General features: G+C 38.4%; 1 protein-coding gene across 1 annotated transcript in view; it reads left to right on the forward strand.

The window, feature by feature from the left end:
• Positions 1-18,473, forward strand: part of PLCE1 (phospholipase C epsilon 1) — a 307,719-nt gene that overhangs the window by 124,451 nt on the left and 164,795 nt on the right. Inside the window, exon 3 of the mRNA XM_054572876.1 lies at positions 7,061-7,349. Coding sequence (XP_054428851.1) covers positions 7,061-7,349 — 289 coding nt within the window. The remainder of the gene's footprint in view (positions 1-7,060; positions 7,350-18,473) is intronic.

Genomic DNA, 18,473 nt, shown 5'->3' on the forward strand with positions numbered 1-18,473 from the left:
AAAAAAAACAGGGTGGAGAATAGATCTGATTAAGCATCCTCAACTCTAAGCAAATCAATAAGTGATCATGGAATAATGTTAAACTATTGGTAAATTTTTCAGAATAGGGCACGTTTGGTGAGTAGCCATTAGAGCCACACTTGGCTACAGCTATTCTGAATATTTTGTAAAGATTTTATACCATTTCATTTGTTTTATGTATCTGGTGTTCAAAAAAATACAGGTGACAATACAATGTCACCTGTGGTTTAGACGAACACAATAGATTCATGATCAAAAAAACTAGAGGATTCTAGTCAAGTTCTTGGCAAAATATAGAATAGAGACACTCATTAATTCAACCAAGACCTATTTATTGAGAATCTATAATGCCAAGCACTTCTAGACACTGGAAATACATAAATGAAAAAAGAAATAAAGTCCTCATCAAGCTGACATTCTAGAGGGAAGAGAAAGACAATAAACAGAGAAAGATGTAAGGATCATTAAAATTACCTCTCTATTAAAAGTTATTTCTTTGACAACTGTACTATAGGATTCTCTGTTTGGTTTAGTGATCAAAAGCACTGGCTTAAAGATAGACTCCTGGTGCTGAGTTCTAGCTGTGTGCAAATTAGTTTCTTATTTTAAAGCAATAGTAACAGTAGGACATCTTTTTAGAGCTATTATGAAGTTACAATAAAATCATGTCTCAGTGCCTACTTTATCTTAAGCATTCAATAAATAAGGCTGTAGTTACAAGTAATAAGAGTCAGTGAACCCCTAAGTAACAAGCTTTTTATTATTGAAACATTTCAGAAGATATGCCCTCAGATCTTAGGATGTCATAATTTTCCATAACTCTGATCCCAAGAAAGATAGATTTTGAAATAGAATAAGTACAAAATTGACTCCCCTTGACAAGTATCCTCTTTGACCCTGGTAAAAGTCAAGACAAAGCCTTTTCTGGCTATAAAGAGGAAGTTTTCATCCTGGGTGAGTGCTGTGGATATGGTGTGTCTAGCTGCTCCATGCCTTTCAGTGCACCAAAGTCTTTGACTTTGTCTCCATCTGAATCATCCCAGATCTCTTCAGACTTGGATGTTTGTTGCATTTTGTTCTGGGTCTGAATTCTGTGTCCCAATGCTGGTTTCTACAAGGCATCCCTCTTTATTGAATCACAAGGAACTGCAAATGCTTTCTTAAATGTTTTCCTAGCATTGCTTGCTTTTCTGCAGGTAACGTTACAGTATCAAGGTTTTTCTGCTCAAACGTAGTACCTGCCATACTAGGAGTAGTGTAATTCCATGGAGAGAATCCACTCATAGTTCATATTGGTTGTTATATATAGGAGCCATGAGCAGTGCTATTTGCAACATTGATCTATAGCTCTGTATATAAATTTTAAATCTCTTAAGAATTAAAAAGTGACCAAGTGTAGAAACCTTGACACTTTTCCTTTTTTCTTTCCTAGCAAATTCAGTAAGTCCTGTGGAATCTATATCCAAAATACATTTGGACTACATATAACAGTCAGCAATTTTTAACTAACTTATTTGGTCCACTTATTTATTACCTGTCTTTTCGACTAATATGAAGCTTTCTTGCTCACTGTTGGAATCCCAGCCATTGAGCTTGACACAATGCATGTGCTTAGTAAATATAAATCTATTGTTGAATGAATGAATGGACATATATCTGTTTAGCAAACTTAGATGCCCTGTTGTAACATGTTGATTTTATCTCAGAAAAGATATTGGCCCATATTGGGCAGTAGTCTGTCCAGTTTTCAGTGCCTTCTATTACCACATTAATCAAATGAGATGAAGTTCATATTTTTTTTAACCTTGTAATTTAAAACTAAGAATTTCCATATAAGGAAACATTTGGGCATTCATCAATCATGACTATTTTCAAAAGTAGTTTAGGGTGACCATGAAAGGAATTGTCATGAGTAAAAATAATAACAGCAGCAATATAAACACCATTTAAACCTTTTGCCAAATAGCAATGTTTTCTTGAAACCCACTGTTTGGGCTTTGGGTGTGACCATGTTTACTGCAATGGATAAAGTTGGACCACAGAATTGGACAAACCTAGATATCAGACTCTTACTAGCTATGTAAAGTTGACTACATTTCTTTACTTCCCTGGGCTTACTGTTCCTTTCTGCCAAATGACTCAAACACTTTGGGTTAGTGTAGGAGTTAAATTTCATGCAGGTAAATACTTATCACTTTGCCCAACACATCATCATTATGTCAGCCAACTTTTGCCTTGTAATGAAACACTCCCAAAAGTTAATGACTTTTCACAGCAGTCATTTATTTAGGTTATGTTACTGTGAATTGGCTGAGTGGTTCTCCTAATATGGATCAACTGATCTCTGCTAGGTTAACTCATGTATCTGTGAGGGCAGTCAGTCTGGCAATTGGATGATCTAGGATGGCCTCACAGAGTGGCTGTTGGCAGCCTAGGTGACAAAAGTGACTGCGCCATGATCTGTCATTGTCCGGAAAGCTGCCTCCAGCTTCTCCATGTAGTCATTATTGCACAGTTTCCAGAAACAGCAGGAGAGGGCAAGTTTCAATAAACAAGTGTTTTTCAGGACTTTGTTTGCATCATGTTTCCTAAATTACCATTGGTTAAGCAAACCCTATGGCTTGCCCAGAATCAGTGAAGGCATTTTTTTTTGTAGTTTATTGCAATCATCACTGTCACCATCATCATAAAAACCAATATTTTTGAGCATTGACTAAATGGCAGGTACTGTTGCAATCCTATTACATGTATCAAAGCTTGTAATTCCTCCCACAGCTTTATGAGGCAGAAATGATTATATCCTCACATTGGAGAAAAGGAAACGGAGGCACAAAATGGCAAAGTAAATTGTCCAAGATCACACAGCTGGGAAGCAGGGGAGCTAGAATTCAAGCCAGCATTCCACAGCCATGCTCATAATTACTGTTCTGTACTTCATCCTCCTCCCACTCTATATATGTGCAATTTTCCATGATTGTTTATTTTTTTAAATGCATTATCTAATAAGTGGTTATAGTCTGATTTTAATATGTTCTTTGAGCATTGCCATATCTACCACCATTTCATCCATGTTTCAGCATTTTTCCAACAATCACCTTGAATTCAGTTCATCCAGTATTTGTATGATTATCATGTGTTAGTCCAGATCTTGGTAGAACCTGTTGATCTTTTTCTGGTCTTTGTGTATGTGCTGATGGCAGCTCAGAGCTTTATTTATAGGGCTCTTCATCTTGTATTTTATCAGACAAGATTGAGGACTTGGAAACAAGTAGCCGATAGCAATGCTGAATGATTACTTAATAAATACATAACATTTATATAAGTTGGAGGTGAGCTGCATTGCCCCTTGAGAGCAGAGACCATAGCTTTTTCTCTGTATCCTTGGCAACTAACACAGGGAAGAGCATGCAGCCAACAGACATATTAGGGGACCTCAGTACATGTTTATCGTATGTATATATAGCCATATCCATAGCAAGGCAAGGGTCACAAATGCATATGCAAATGGTGCCCAGATATTGGCCACGTGTGATCACTAGACAGTGGTGGGGATGGGTGCCAAATGGAGAACTCATGCCCCGTCTAAGGTCTAGCCCTTCATACTATATGGGAATGCTCAGTTTTGCCAGATTATTCCATTTATCAGAAGATGCCGTAACTTCAGATACGTATGTAAACTTTCCTGATTTTAAAACACTGTGTGTCAGATGAAGCAGGTCTTTTGGATAAATCTGGCCCATGGCCAACCAATTTATGACCCCCAACATTAAGCACTTCTTGGCACCTCTCTATTGCATTACAACTGCCTTGAAGGCCCACGGCGTAAGGGCAGCCACAGAATAAGGCAGAGATGGAGCAGTGAGATAATAATAGAGGCAAAACTTCAAAAAAGATGGATAATTGTCTGTTTCAGAGAATCCACAGAGGTCAAGGAAGTGAGAAGAAAAAAAGCCATTTAATTAAAGCAAAGTATTTGATATAACACTATATTCACAGGCTGTGTGTTCTTAAAAATATTTATGGTCAAAAAACATGAGTATGAGTAATACTCAAACACTCAGTTAATAAGCAAAATAGACTACTCTAAACCTTTTAATTGTCTTTAATATTCTAATATGCAGTATAAATCTTCACAAGGAGAACTATTTACTAAGTTTTTCAAACTTACAGAATACAAGGAGTTTTTATTTCATGTGGCCTCTCTAGATGTAATGATTTGAGGAAAACAGTTTGGGAAAGCTGGATAAGGGACTGAATGAGACATTGGAAATCTCTGAAGGCATAATGTGGAGACCGGAATGCATAATGTAAGCTGTGATGGCTTCTGAGCCAATGGAGGAGCTTGGCAAGAAAGAAACTAGGTCTACTCATTAGTAACTAAAAACTGTAAGCATTCACATCTTAGTAAAGTAAAATGTTTTCAGTATCATTCCTTTGCTAAAAACAAACAAGTAAACAAACAAACAAAAAAAAAAAGTGAAGCGTTCCCACCCATGATGACTAAACCTCTTAATTCAACAGTCAGGTCTCCTTTACCAGGCCAACTGACCTTTCTAATTTCTCATCTGCTCTAAATGCTCTGTTCTTCTCACTGTCCTTAGGAAGCATACATTTACATTCACCGTTGCTTACCCAGCTGCTCCAGTTAGAGTTGTGCCTGTTTTCCAAGGCACAGCTCACATCTGTTTTCCTCTAGAGCCTTCTTTAGCCATCAGACCTCACAGTGGATTCTCTCTCCTGAACTTCTAGAGCATTTACTTCTAAATGACTTGTTTGAGACTTAGTGCATTGGAGATTGCCTGTATGATAAGGAGCTGAGAGAAGAAAAACATGTCCTGAGCTCTGCAGCTGTCTACCCCTCACAATACACCCAAATAAGGTTAGGGTGATATTATCCAGCCGCACATAAGAGCAAAGGTATAAACCTCATCTCAGTGTGTTTTGTAGACTACTCTGTTGTTACACAACCATCTGCTGTTTCCTGAGGATAGAGGAGTCCATTCTCTTCTTGCCCAATAGTAATGGGCATCATTTCTAGATACCAGGCTGAGCACTTTCCATAATTGTCTTTGTGAATCCCGCAACATCCCTAAGAAAAGGGGTATCTTCATTTTACAGAAGAGGAAGCTGTGTATAAACATTCAGGTCAGCTTGCTCATGCTCATGTTCAGCTCTCTAACTGGTGAAGATAGAGCCAGGTGTACTATCCCATATGCCCAATGCCAAAGCTGGGCTCTTTCTATCTCAGGACACCATGTCCATGGCTAAACTGGCCACCAGAAATTTAATGACAGCGAATTAAAGTCAAAGAATTTACACTTCATCTTCAAGTGACAAGTATATACCAGTAGGCAGGGGAAAGCAGAGTAGAAATCTAATGAAGATCAGCATAGTTTGATAATCTGGGCATTTTAGGTCCATTCTAGGGTCTTAAGGACCTAGCACAGCTCCACAAGCATCCTCTTGAGTGTCTGTGAGCCCTAATTAAGGTGAGATTTGGAGCAGGCAGCATCATGGGGGCGCATGCATGGACTGGAGGGCAAAGGAGGATCTTCTCTTCCCCGGCCACTCATTGAAGTCACAAGAGGGGGTGACTTTTATTTCCACCCTACTATAATCTCTTTTGCTTACTACTAGACTGTGACCTCTTTGAGGGGAAACGTTCTCATATTTACCTAGGTCTGACACATAACTGGTATATAAGCACATAATGTTTTTTTTGTAGATGATTTGTGAATAAATAACAAGACAACCATGGCAAGGCGCTCAAGGTGGCATGATAAAACACACGCGCACACACACACACACTCACACACAAACACACTCACACACAAAATATATATAGTCTACTTTTGCCCTGGCCGGGTAGCTTCGATGGTTAGAGTATTGTTGCGATATGGCAAGGTTGCAGGTTTGATCCCTGGTCAGGGCACATACAGGAATCAACCAATGAATGTATAAATAAGTGGAACAACAAATTGATATTTCTTTCCCTCTAAAAGCAGTAAATTAAAAAAATTTAAAAAAAATAGTCTACCTTTATTCCTCCCTTAGAAAGCTAGATTAACTCACCCCATGTTATGTTTCTTCCCTGTTTTTTTTATACACTACTCAGAAATCTCTAGCTTCCCAGAGACCTCAACAAAACCTAAAATCTTTATACAATAATGTCAAATCTCATCATTTACAGGCCTCATCTTCAAAATTACAATAAATTGTGAAATCCTGCAGTACAAGAGTGGTGTGTTACTCTTTGCCCATGTCTCACATCTTTTAATGCTCTTCCTTGCATAGAGAAGGAGCCATATAAATTCATATTGAATGACTGCTTTGGAATGGATTGGAATCATGGTTGGGAACCAGTCCTAATAGTTCAGTGTCCTTGAGATAATTCTTGGTAAATTCAGTTTATAAAGAGAAGAGGAAATCAGGATAGTGACAAGGACAGAATAGGAAGAATGGGCAGGATCTGTCAACTCATTGGATGTGGGAAGTGAGGAACAAGGAAAAGGAAAAGGATTCAAAGATTTTGATCCAAGCCGATGGAGTGAAGCATTGTGACCAAGAAAGAAATACAGAATTTCTCCTTCTCAATGACCCTCTCATTCTCACTTCTGTTTGAGCACAGAAGAAAGATTCCTCATGAATGTCAAATGAAGTATTTCTTGGAGACAGACAGACCTGAGACAGTCAAAAAAGGAAAGGTTTGGCATTGTCCCTCTGCAGAAGAGCTTTGCTCTGCTGAAGAGGAGGAGAAGAAACTTGAGCTGAATATATTTTTGGTCGGTACAACTTGTAAGCGCTCTGTTTGATAGCAGGGTTGTTTGAATGGCCTATTTCATAACTACACATAGCTTTCCCAAATAAATGGTGTCTGTAGAATGTTCAGGTTAATACATGAGTCCAGTGTTCAAAAGTGTTTGTGCTTAGAGCGACTGAGCTTTCTTTCTTAATAAGTCATCTTGGCATTTTGTCAACAAGTTAATTTGCTTTTCTAAGAAACTAGATTAATACTTCCTGTACTTTGTGCTATTCACAGATCTACAATGCAGTGAGAAGGGGAGAAGAAACAGAAGATACAATTGGATCTCTTCTCCATTTCTTCACAAAGCTCCCAGCCTCCGAGACAGCACATGAGAGGATTAACGTTGGTCCCTGCTTAAAGCAATGTGTCCGAGACACAGTATGTGAGTATCGTGCCACCCTCCAAAGAACGGCCATATCTCAGTACATCACCGGTTCTCTCCTAGAAGCAACCACATCTTTAGGAGCAAGAAGTGGCCTTCTCAGTACTTTTGGAGGATCCACTGGACGAATGATGCTGAAAGGTATGTCTGAAATTTCACTTTTAACTTTTCATCTTTGAGTGCAGAAAAGAATGTAAGTTAATATTTATACATCTCCTGATGAAAAATTGAGTTCACTTATCAGCAACTTTAAGTAAAAGTGGCTGCTTTAATAGAATATAAAAGGGCAGTCCTTTATCAAAATTCCTTAAGGTATAAACATTTCAAATAATAAGCATTACAATTTTGACTTTTTTTTTCAAAAGAAGTGGATAAAAAGCTATCTTTAATTTTTTTAATTATTCAGGCAGGCGATTTCCATTAGTGGTAGTCCATGACACATGTCAATTACTACGATAAGATGCTCATAAACAAGTGTGATCACAGTGAAAACAGTGGCCAAGAACAGAATGAAATATACAGAGTGGAGCAAAAGTAAGTTTACAACTGTAAATATACTTAACAGAGTTTATTTTTGTATTATTGTATTATTTTCCACACGAAAAACTGTAAACCTACTTTTGCCGCACCCTGTAGTTCTCCTTCCTTTACAGAATCAGTAGGTTCATGTTGACCAGAAAAGCTATAGACCATCTTCCAACAACTTTTATCTTAAAAGATAAAATAGTTAGGCATTCTCTTGAGAAATGAAAGCCAATGTAAAATGGGGTCCCTCAGCATCAGAACTTCTCAGCTACTTCCCACGATTAACAGACAGGCAGGTCAGAAATGTCAGTGCAACAGACCCTTTGAGATTTGTGCACTACACAGCTGTCACAACCTGCTTGGCAGCCTTCCCTGGCAGGAAGCTGCCAGCCAGACAGGGACCACACAGAGCAGCGTTCCACTGACTGGGGGCTGCCAAGAGCTCAGCCTGACATCCGGGCATTGCTCTCAAGGAGAGCAGTTCTTGTACCTCCACAGCAAGCCCCAGACCCATGACTAGCAGGCCAGTGACCTTCCTGCTTGATCCTTAGCCTCTCCCAGCACACACACCCTGGGCAGGCTGATAAGATATGTATACCTCTTTGTGTGCCTTGTGGGTGCCATGTTGGTATGTTTTCTAGAGTCCCTTTAATTTTTGCAGATTGTCTATAAATGATCAGTGAACAAAAGCAAAAAATGTAGAAACACTTTTAATTAATTCACAAGACTAAAGGGAAAAAAACTTGGTTTCATATGGTTTTTATTTATTCAACATATGTTGTTTGAGTCCCCACTAGATGTTAGGTGCTAGGTGCTGGGTAGGGAACAAACCAGTTCTGGCTCTTGTGGAGCTTATAGTCCTGGCATGGTAAGCAGTTTCTCCATGCACAGGATTCAAGATTTCTCATCTCCAGTGTGGCTCCTGGTAATCACCAAGCTTATGTTCTTCATCAGTACTCTTCCTGAGAAGTTGGGCTGAGATTGGCATGTGGAGTTGGCATTGAGTCAATACTTACGACTCTATGTGGGGACCACATCCTGTGATTTAATCAACTCTGTTTATCAAATACCCACTCAGTGCCCAACAATGTGTAGGTTTTTTAGGAGATCCTAATGAAGTGCAAGTCAGTTTATTTGCCTTTAAGTTGTTTATGATCCTAATGAAAAAGCCAGATTTGCATACATCGGGTATTTGGAGAATAATATGAGACTGCAGAGTGCTAAATGCCAAAAAATGTGGAAGTGGCTTTAAATGTTCAGAGAGTTTGGAGAGGGAGTTCATATCTAATGTGACAAGTGGTTTGGCCTGATGCATGAGGCCTCAAACAAACAAACAAAAGTCAATAAAAGTCATTTTCTTTCATCTCCACTAATTGCAAAGGGACACATCTCCAAGACCAAGGCAGGCTACCTGCAGTCTTACCCAGTCCTTTGGAAAGAAAAAAAGGAGGTTACTGGTTAGTGTGTCTGTTACCCTCGTAGTAAGAATCTCAGTTGCTATTTGCACTTCCATATTCAGACCAGAACTTCATGGATGAATATTCCCAGTTCTGAGACTCACTGGACCTTCAGCTCACATGTTATTTCTAAATTGGTGTTTTATGCAAGGGTTGGGAGTTTCTTTAACTTTCTGGTTTGCAACTCTATAATGGTATCCCTCTGTAAGTAGCTTCTGCTAATAATACAATTAGCTGGTTGGCGTCTGCTCCAGGCTTACTTCTTCAGCTCTGGCTCATTCTCTTGGAAACTGTTCTTAACTTCAGTGCCCTCATCATGTGGTTTTCAAAGTCTATTATGTGCCATAGTGAAACATATGTTCCTTTAACATGCAGGGGAAGAGAATGCATCAAAAATTATATGGATGGTTGAAGTCATGGAGTGTTTATAGGATCTATAGGTTCAGCATATTGACTAGTTGGGTCTTCAACTATGTTGGCCATGTACTATGACAGGGGCGCTGAACGACATACTGGCTGCTGTTACTTGGTTGTCTGCTTCTTTATTTTTTTTTTTAATTTTTTTTCACTATGTCCTGTGGAATTCACTTGGCCAAGAGCTTTCAGCTGTGTATCACTAATGAAAATCTGTGGGAAGTATATAACACACACTCAGTCCCCAGTTTATAAATGTCTTATATCCCAGCAGTTCAATTCGCAGGAGCTATATGGAACTTAGAACACTTTCCTAGAGAACAGTAGTATTAAATGTTGTGATTTGGTTCACAGACTGTAGTTGCAAAAGCCTCTTTAACATATAAGAGTTGAAATCTACACACATGGGAAATCTTCCCATGGAATGAAGAGAAAAACACCATTTTTAGAATGAGAATAAGCCTCCAAGAGAAAAGCAATGCAAGTGAGATGAAAGACATTTCTTGTTGAAGGGAAGTAATTTTAACTAAGATGAGTAAAAAGTTAAATTTAAACTTTTATGAATATTTTGTAAAGAACTTTGGGCCATTTCAGAGATTTTAGATGTTGGCATTTGTAGTATTTTTGTTATGGTTAATTACATATTGATACTCATACCCATATGAAAGAATCAGGAAATTATCCCAGTAATTTAATTTAATTTAATTTAATTTAATTTTCTCTTTTCTTCTTCTTTTCCTCCTCTTCCTCCCCCCTCCTCCTCCCCTCCACTCTTTCCTCTTCCTCCTCCCCTCCCCTCCCCTCCCCTCCCTTTCTTCTTCCCTTCTTCTACCCTTCTTCTTCTTCTTCTTCTTCTTCTTCTTCCTTCTTCCTTCTTCCTTCTTCCTTCTTCCTTCTTCTATGAGAGGCTTATGCTTAAATGGAAAGAAAAAAGGAAGATGGGGACAGGGCAGGGTTTAAAATGTCTTTCCCAGAGGGAAAAGGTAAAGAAGAAGGAGAAAAAGAATGACCTCTTCCTTGAGAGAGATCACGTTTGAAGTAAATTAAATGGGGTTTGGGAAGGTAGAGAAAAATGAGGAGAAAGACAAATACTGGATGATTTCATTTTTATGAGGTACTCAGAATAGTCAAAATCATAGACACAAAGTAAAAAGGTGATTGCCATGGGCTGGTAGGGATGAAGTAATGGGAGTTAGTGTTAATTGTTTAATGAGTATAGAGTTTCTGTTTTCAAGATGAAAAGAGTTCTGGAGGTGGATGGTTTTGTCGGTTGTACAACAATATCAATGTATCTAATATGACTGAACTGTACACTTAAAATAGGATGATAAATTTTATGTTTTATGTATTTTAGCACAAAAAAATAATTGAAAAATCTTAAAAGAAGGAAGAACATTTTATATAGGTATTCAGTCACTTATCTATTAAGATGTTAGAAAGAACCAAGGCGGCTGCAGCTAGTGCTGGGCCTGGGGCAACTTCTCTAATTTGGCGAAGGAAATAGCCATACAAACCCAGGAAGCACAAAGAGTCCCAACTAGATGAACCCAAAGAGGCCCACACCAAGACACATCATACTTAAAATGCCAAAGGTTAAAGATAAAGAGAAAATCTTAAAAGCAGCAAGAGAAAAGCAAGTTAGTTACCTACAAGAAAGCCCCCATAAGACTGTCAGCTGATTTCTCAGAAGAAATTTTGCAGGCTAGAAGGGATTGGCAAGAAATATTCAGAACAATGAAAAGCAAGAACCGACAACCAAGATTACTCTATCCAGCAAAGCTATCATTTAGATTTGGAGGACAGATAAACAGCTTCCCAGACAAGAAAAAGCTAAAGGAGTTCATCACCACCAAACTAGTATTATATGAAATGTTAAAAGGTCTTCTTTAAGAAGAACAAGATAAAAAATATGAAGATAAAATGGCAATAAGTGTCTATCAACAATTGAATCTAAAAAACAAAGTAAACAAGCAGAACAAAAACGGAGTCATAGATATAGAACATTTTGATGGTTGTATAGATATAGAACATCTTGATGAGAGGGGGATGGGAGGATGGGTGAAAAAGGTGAAGGGATTAAGAAATACAAAAAGGTCATTACAGAATAGCAATAGGGATGTAAAGTACAGCATAGGAAATAGAGTAGCCAAAGAACATATATGCATGACCCATGGACATGAACAATGGTGTGGGGATTGCCTGAGGGAGTGGGGGTGCTACGGGATAGAGGGGGGCAAAAAGGGAAAAATTGGGAAACTGTAATTGCATAATTAATAAAGTATAATTTAAAAATAAAAAATAAAGAAGATGTTAATAAGAACCAAGGTTGTGCAAAAGAAATATGAACACAGACAGCTTTTTATATGACCTCCAGGTGGCTCAAGTCAACTTGTCTTCTGAAAGTGGTTATGATTTCAAGGTGAGGATTGGAGCAGCCAGCAGTAGGTGAGAATAGGAAAAGGAAATGTCCAACCAGTTGTTCATTATTCACAAGACATTTGCAAGTCAGGAACTGGCAACTGAAAAATTGATTGGTCAGAGTTCTACAGCCTTGCCATTTGACCAGATTCTGCTAACTCTTCAACATCTCCCTGAGCTTGCACACCTCCACTGTTACTGGTGGCTGTAGAAAGACAGCCAACAATCAGTATACATTCCCAGTTTTATGCCTTTAGGGCCACCAAGGATGGTTTGTCTACTAAGTTCAAAGTTTGCCAAATAATGAGAAACATTTTCTGATTTACGAAGCATTGATCAGCAACTATGTGTCTTTGATTATCAGGGGGTGCTTTCTCAAAGTGGAAATGGAGAGCTTACATCACTCTGGCAGGGACTTCCACTAGTTTAATACAATTAAGGTCTTTCTACTTCCTGTCTGGGTCCCTTTCTCCCCGCTGATCAATGCTAGACTTTCAGGGCTGACTCTGTATAGCAGTAACAGTCAAAAGAATGATTGATTTCATTAGTCAGAAAGAAATTTTCTAAATCTACCATTTGTTTTTGTTTCTTTTCTTTTTTTCCAATGTATTGCCTACTGAAAATTACAAAAGCAAGATAGATTAACAAGAGAGAGAAAAGAATGAGATAATTGATAGTAATGTAAAGCAGTGTAATAGCAAAATTAGAAAAATTAGTATTGATATGGAAGAGGATTTTCAATATAAGGTAGCTAAGTGTTTTCATGTATGCATATTGTACCAGTGAATGTAATAAATTTAGTACATTAAACTCAATTTTTCCTTCTCAAATCATTACTAAGTTTGTAAGAAAAAGTAATAAATATTTATATATAACCAGAATAGAGATTAGTTACCCATACTTAAATTATGTAGTAGAAAAGAAAATTTCACTGTTTATTTTTAACCAGTTTGGGTGCATATATTTGTAGGTATAGAATAGCTACATTAAATTTGTTGGTCATATATAGAATATAAGTAGAATATTAATATGAAAACAAAAAGTACTCTATATATTTAATATTCCTGTTTGAAACTGGGGAATATTTTGTTTCTGATAAAAAGATCTAAAAATTTTTCAACTTATTTTATTTTACTGCAATAAGTATATTTTAATTTGTGCCTTTTTCTCTTTTTTCTGAAAAAATTTTAATTGCATCTTTTCCATTACCATTTATTCCTGCTTATACTCCCCTTCCTCACCCCCTCAATCACCACACTGTTGTCCATGCCCATGAGTCCTTTTTCTTTTTTGCTTGATCCCTCCACCCCATAACCACGCCCCACCCCCAGAGCTGTAGCATGATCTCTATCTATGAATCTGTCTCTGTTTTGCGTGTTAGTTCAGTTTGTTCATTAGATTCCACATGTGAGTGAAATCAGATGGTGTTTATCTTTCTCTGACTGGCTTATTTCACTTAGCATAATGTTCTCCAGGTCCATCCATGCTGTTGGAAAGGGTAAAATTTTCTTTTTTACGGCCGAGTAATAATCCATTGTATATGTGTACCATAGTATTTCTAAAGTTAATACCTCTAAATATAAAAACAGTAAGTCATAATAGGAATATACATGCACACTTGAACTATGTGATTGTACCTCATAAATTAGCTTATAAAGGCTGTCTCAGTTGACTTGCTCATCAAAAGCATTATCCTTTACATGCCTACAAGGCAGGGAAAGGCATATGCATAGTTCTAATTCCAAGGTTTAACTTTATTTAAAGAAATTCTCTGACTTATGAGTTTCGTGACCTTGAAAATATTTTCTTAATGGTTAAAAGTATGTGTTAATATAATTTGTGATATATTTCTGTACCAGTTAATCAACTAAAAAGTATTTATTCACTGCCCGCTACTGCCTAGTGCTATGTGACTTCTTAGAAGAATGCAAAGTATTACATCTGGAAGTCTTCAACTTGTAAAATAATATTTCACCCCAGAGAAAAATGGAATATTGTGTTTCAAGTCAACTGAGGTAGACCTTACTACACCCAATAGATTCGTAAAATACTGGGCTATTCAGTTTATGATGGAGACTGTAGCTCATAGGGCCAGAAAGTTTGGTGGGCATAGGACAAAAGCCCCCTGCCCTGGGACCTCAGGTGGTCAGGTGTCATCCAAGAATGTGACTCCATGCCCAGGTGTGAATGAGGAGTATGACTCCACACCCCCTGCTTATAGCCAGAGGAACAACTCTGAAACACCAATGAAGAGCAAAGTCACCTACCACAAATATGACTGGGAGCATGATGCTTATGTCAAAACAATTACGTATATTTGCAGGGGGAAGGTGGTCAAGCAGAGGAATTAAATATATCTTTTAATCTTTTCAAGATAACATTCCCATTTCTGTTGCTTCTGAAATTTTAAACACTTTCATTTGAAAATTAGACATATTGAGAACACAGTTGGCAGAATTATAGCAATACTTGTTAGCTTATTTTTAGGACTTGCTCAGTACCAAGTATTGCTGAGTGCTTTGCATGTGTAATTTCATTGAAAACCTTTCAATGGTCCAGTGAGGGAGGTGCTGTTTACTAATGAGGAAACTGAGGCCCCAGAGATGTTACAAAATGTGCCCAAGGGTCCATAGATAGTCAGTGATAGAGTCAACAGTTGAAGCCAAGAGCCTGTTGAGTGCTTACTCAACATACAAAGGGCTATATACCAACCCCTTTATCCACATGATTTTATTTAGCCCTTATTATGGGTTGACTTTGGTCCCCTGAAAGAGGTGTTGAAGTCCTAACCCCTAGTACCTTTGAATGTGACTGTATTTGGAAATAAGGTCTTTGCAGATGTAATCAAGATGAAATCATTTTCAGTTGGAGTGAACCCTAAACCCAGTCACTGGTTTTCCTTATTAGAAAAGAAGAAAAAGAAAAGAGACATAGAGGCAGAGCCATGTTTCAGTGAACACCACGCCGTAGTGGAGGCAGAGACTGGGGTGTTGCAACTGCAAGCCAAGGAATGTCAAGGACTGCTAGGAAGAGGCAAGGAAAGATTCTAACTGAGTCTCAGAGGGAAAATGGCCCTGCCAATACCTCGATTTTCAACTTCTAGCCTCTAGAATTGTGAGAGAATAAAGTTCTGTTGTTTTGCAGCATCACAGTAGTGGTGATTTGTTACAGTAACATTAGGAAATGAAGACAGTCCTTTTGACAATCCTGTGAGAAATTATTAGCAACAGGAAACTGAATCTCAGAGAGGTTAAGTGACTAGCCCAAGGTCACACAACTAGTATGTGCAGCGAACTCAGACCAAGCTTCTCCAAGGCTTGTGATCACAGCTGTGATGGGGACATATTTGCAGCTCTCCAATGGCACTGTCCATTTCTGCCTTGTTTTAGTTGTTTAGGGGTGTTTCTATTCCCAAGGTCAAATTGTTCATCCTCTTCTCTCACACACACCTTTCCTGGCACAGGACACGGCACAGAAGAGGCAGCCCGTAAGCCTTAGTGGAACCAAGTGGCAGGTATGTTCACAGAATCAGGAACATGTAATCCTTGTTCTTTGCTAACACTTAAGTGAATGAGATAATTTTAGAACCAAAAAGATAAAATGCTAATTTACACTGTAGATTGTACTAACATATGGAACTCAGACAAAATAAAAATGCACATACATTCAGGAAATTTCCAAGCTGGCACAGATGCCAATTTTCAGTGTCTCAAAAGCTGTTATCAACACCAGAGTCCTGGAATGGTTACAAGGTTATATCTGGGGCCTTGCTTCCCCCTGTCTGACCTCCTCTCCCCTCTTTCCCAGGCACCTGCTGCCTCTGGGGATACATAGCCCTGCTAGCTGTACTAGCCCATCCACTCCTATCTCGCTGTCCCATGGAAACAATCTGTTCTCTCTGCAGTGGATCCCAGCTGGGATTTGTGAAAAACAGTGACCTGGTGGATTAAAATAGAGATCTGGAGTGTTGGCTGATGAGGGAAACTCCCCCAGGAGGGCTGGGGACAGATGGAGGAGCTGGTGGTAACTGACAGAAGAATGGGACACCCAGGTGCAAAGGCATGAGAAAGGAAAAGACATGATGTGTTGAGGGAATGGCTGGTCTATATGTTCTGGCCAAAGCTTGAAGGGGAGTACAGAGGGTAAGTAGGGAGGCATGGGGCAAGGGGAGAAAATAGGTCTTCCGGGAGTGTATTTCATGATAAAGAGCTTGAATTTTACTTTGTAAGTAATGAGAGACTCCGAAGGGTTGTAATCCAGAAGGGTGTGATTTGATCAGATTGGGTATTTAGAAAGATCCCTCTGGCTGTAGCATTGGGGGAGGCTCCTCAGGGTGTCAACCTTAGCCCACTTGCATCAGAATTAAACCAGCATGAGTGTCCAAAGTATAGCTTTCTGGGCTTCACTCCCAAACCCACTGAATTAGTCTCTGATACTTCAGGTGAGTATGGTTGGTGTGGAAGGTGGATGGAGGTAAAGGAGAGTGGGAACTGGAGGCATTCAGAAGACTATTGTTAAGGCACTGTTCCTTACAGGGTGCTGCTGGTGTGTTTAGTAACTGGTAAAAATTACAAAAAAATTTCCCCTTCCCACTCTCTGCAAGTTGATGTAGCCGCATACCCACACATATCATTTAATGCACAGCACATGGTCTGGATTTCAGACCTGTCCTCAACTCCAGTGAGCACCTTTGTGCAATGCACAAAATGTTCACTGTACCAAAAAGTCTAAACCTTGGGAAGCAGGAGAGAGGTGTTTGTAAAAGGTAGAATTGATAGAATGCAGAGATTAAATGGGATACAAGGAACAGTGTCTAAGATGACTTTTAATTTTATCTTTTAAAAATCATTTCAAATCCTTTTAATTTGTTGTTAATCAGGGTGTCCAACCTGCAGCTCAAGATGGCTATGAATGTATCCCAATACAAATAGTAAATTTACTTAAAACATTATGAGATTTTTTTGCGTGTGATTATGTGTTGCAATGTATTTAATGTGTGGCCCAAGATAAGTCTTCTTCTTCCATTGTGGGCCAGAGATGCCAAAAGGTTGGACACCCCTGATTATCAATGGTTAAAAATTATCAATGGGATTCTTGGATCATATACCCATCCCCTCTTCCCCACCATCACTTCAAGAAATCCAGAAATTAAGAGTTCGTTAAATACTAATTACTGAACCCCAGACTATGACTTAGGGTTCTCATATTTGAGCTGGTCATAAAAATGTCAAGTTCTAGTTACAGAAACTTGGAATGAGCCATATTCCAGAAATTTATTTGCCAGATAGTTATCTGAAACTCTATACTCAAAGAAACAACAGTGATTATATTCCGGAGTCTCTCCCCAAAAGCTTGCTTAACACATGTAAAACTGGACTTCTGACTATTTTAAATGAAAAAAGATAATTTTCAATGTAAGTAATTAAATGTTCCCAAAAAACAAACTGAATATGAAATTGTTGTATTTGTCCTAAAAGAAGCAAGTTTAATTCAAGAAGGATAAGGAGTAGATGGGATAACCCTGGGGGAATCAAGAAACATGTAAATGAATGGATAAAGAGAAGAGTTTAAGAATAATATTTAAAGCTGAAACAGTTATCAATAGAAAAACAAAAATAAAAATATGTAACTTGCAGTAATTGATGGAATGGGCCAAATTCCTCATCGAGGTAACTGATTATGTTCTTCCTTAACAGGAAGAGAATATATCAAGAAATAGGGATGTAAGCCTTTTTAGAGTAAGGAGATAACTGCCAAAGAATAGGCACAGAAACATGCAAAAATAGTTACCTCCAAGAGAGGCCTTTTACTTGTCTCCTACCCATCTAGACTGTTTGAATGTTAATTTCCATGTGAACATACTACATTTACAGTGTTTTAAAAGGGGCATTTGGAGCCTACGTGAAAACTCATGGATTCAAGGCCCTCATTTCCAATACTATTGCTCTCAGTGCCATACTGAAGACCATATGGGGCTCATAGTCAAATGAAGAGGGAGATAGATAGGGGAGGACCAGAAGCTTTGTTGCAGTAAGGTAAGAAAAAGGGCTCAGAATGAATGACAAGTGTTATTTTGGGTTCTCTTTTTCTTGTGAGGACTGCCAGCCTCTGAATTGCTTCATGGTTAAAAGTAAACGTGACTTTACTTTTCTGGGCTTCAGTGTCCACGTCTGTAGTGGGAATCAGGGCAGCAACTTTATAGAGTTGTTTTGAGGATTAGATGAGATAACAAAAATAAAGAATTTAGCATAGGATCTAACACCCCATATGTGTTTATTAGATGTTATGATGATGAAAGTGATGCTGAGGATGATGGTGGTGGTAGCCATGATTGCTGCCACTGTTTACTAGAACCTTGACATGCCAGTCCTCCACTGTTCTTAATTCAAATGTTGTGCTCTTAGCTCGGTGATAGATGCACACAAAAAGGAGAAATATCCTCTGTGTTTCT

Source organism: Pteronotus mesoamericanus, unplaced genomic scaffold (assembly GCF_021234165.1).
Source record: "Pteronotus mesoamericanus isolate MK-2021 breed Mesoamerican mustached bat unplaced genomic scaffold, CSHL_Meso_final contig_24, whole genome shotgun sequence".
Taxonomy (NCBI): Eukaryota; Metazoa; Chordata; class Mammalia; order Chiroptera; family Mormoopidae; genus Pteronotus; species Pteronotus mesoamericanus.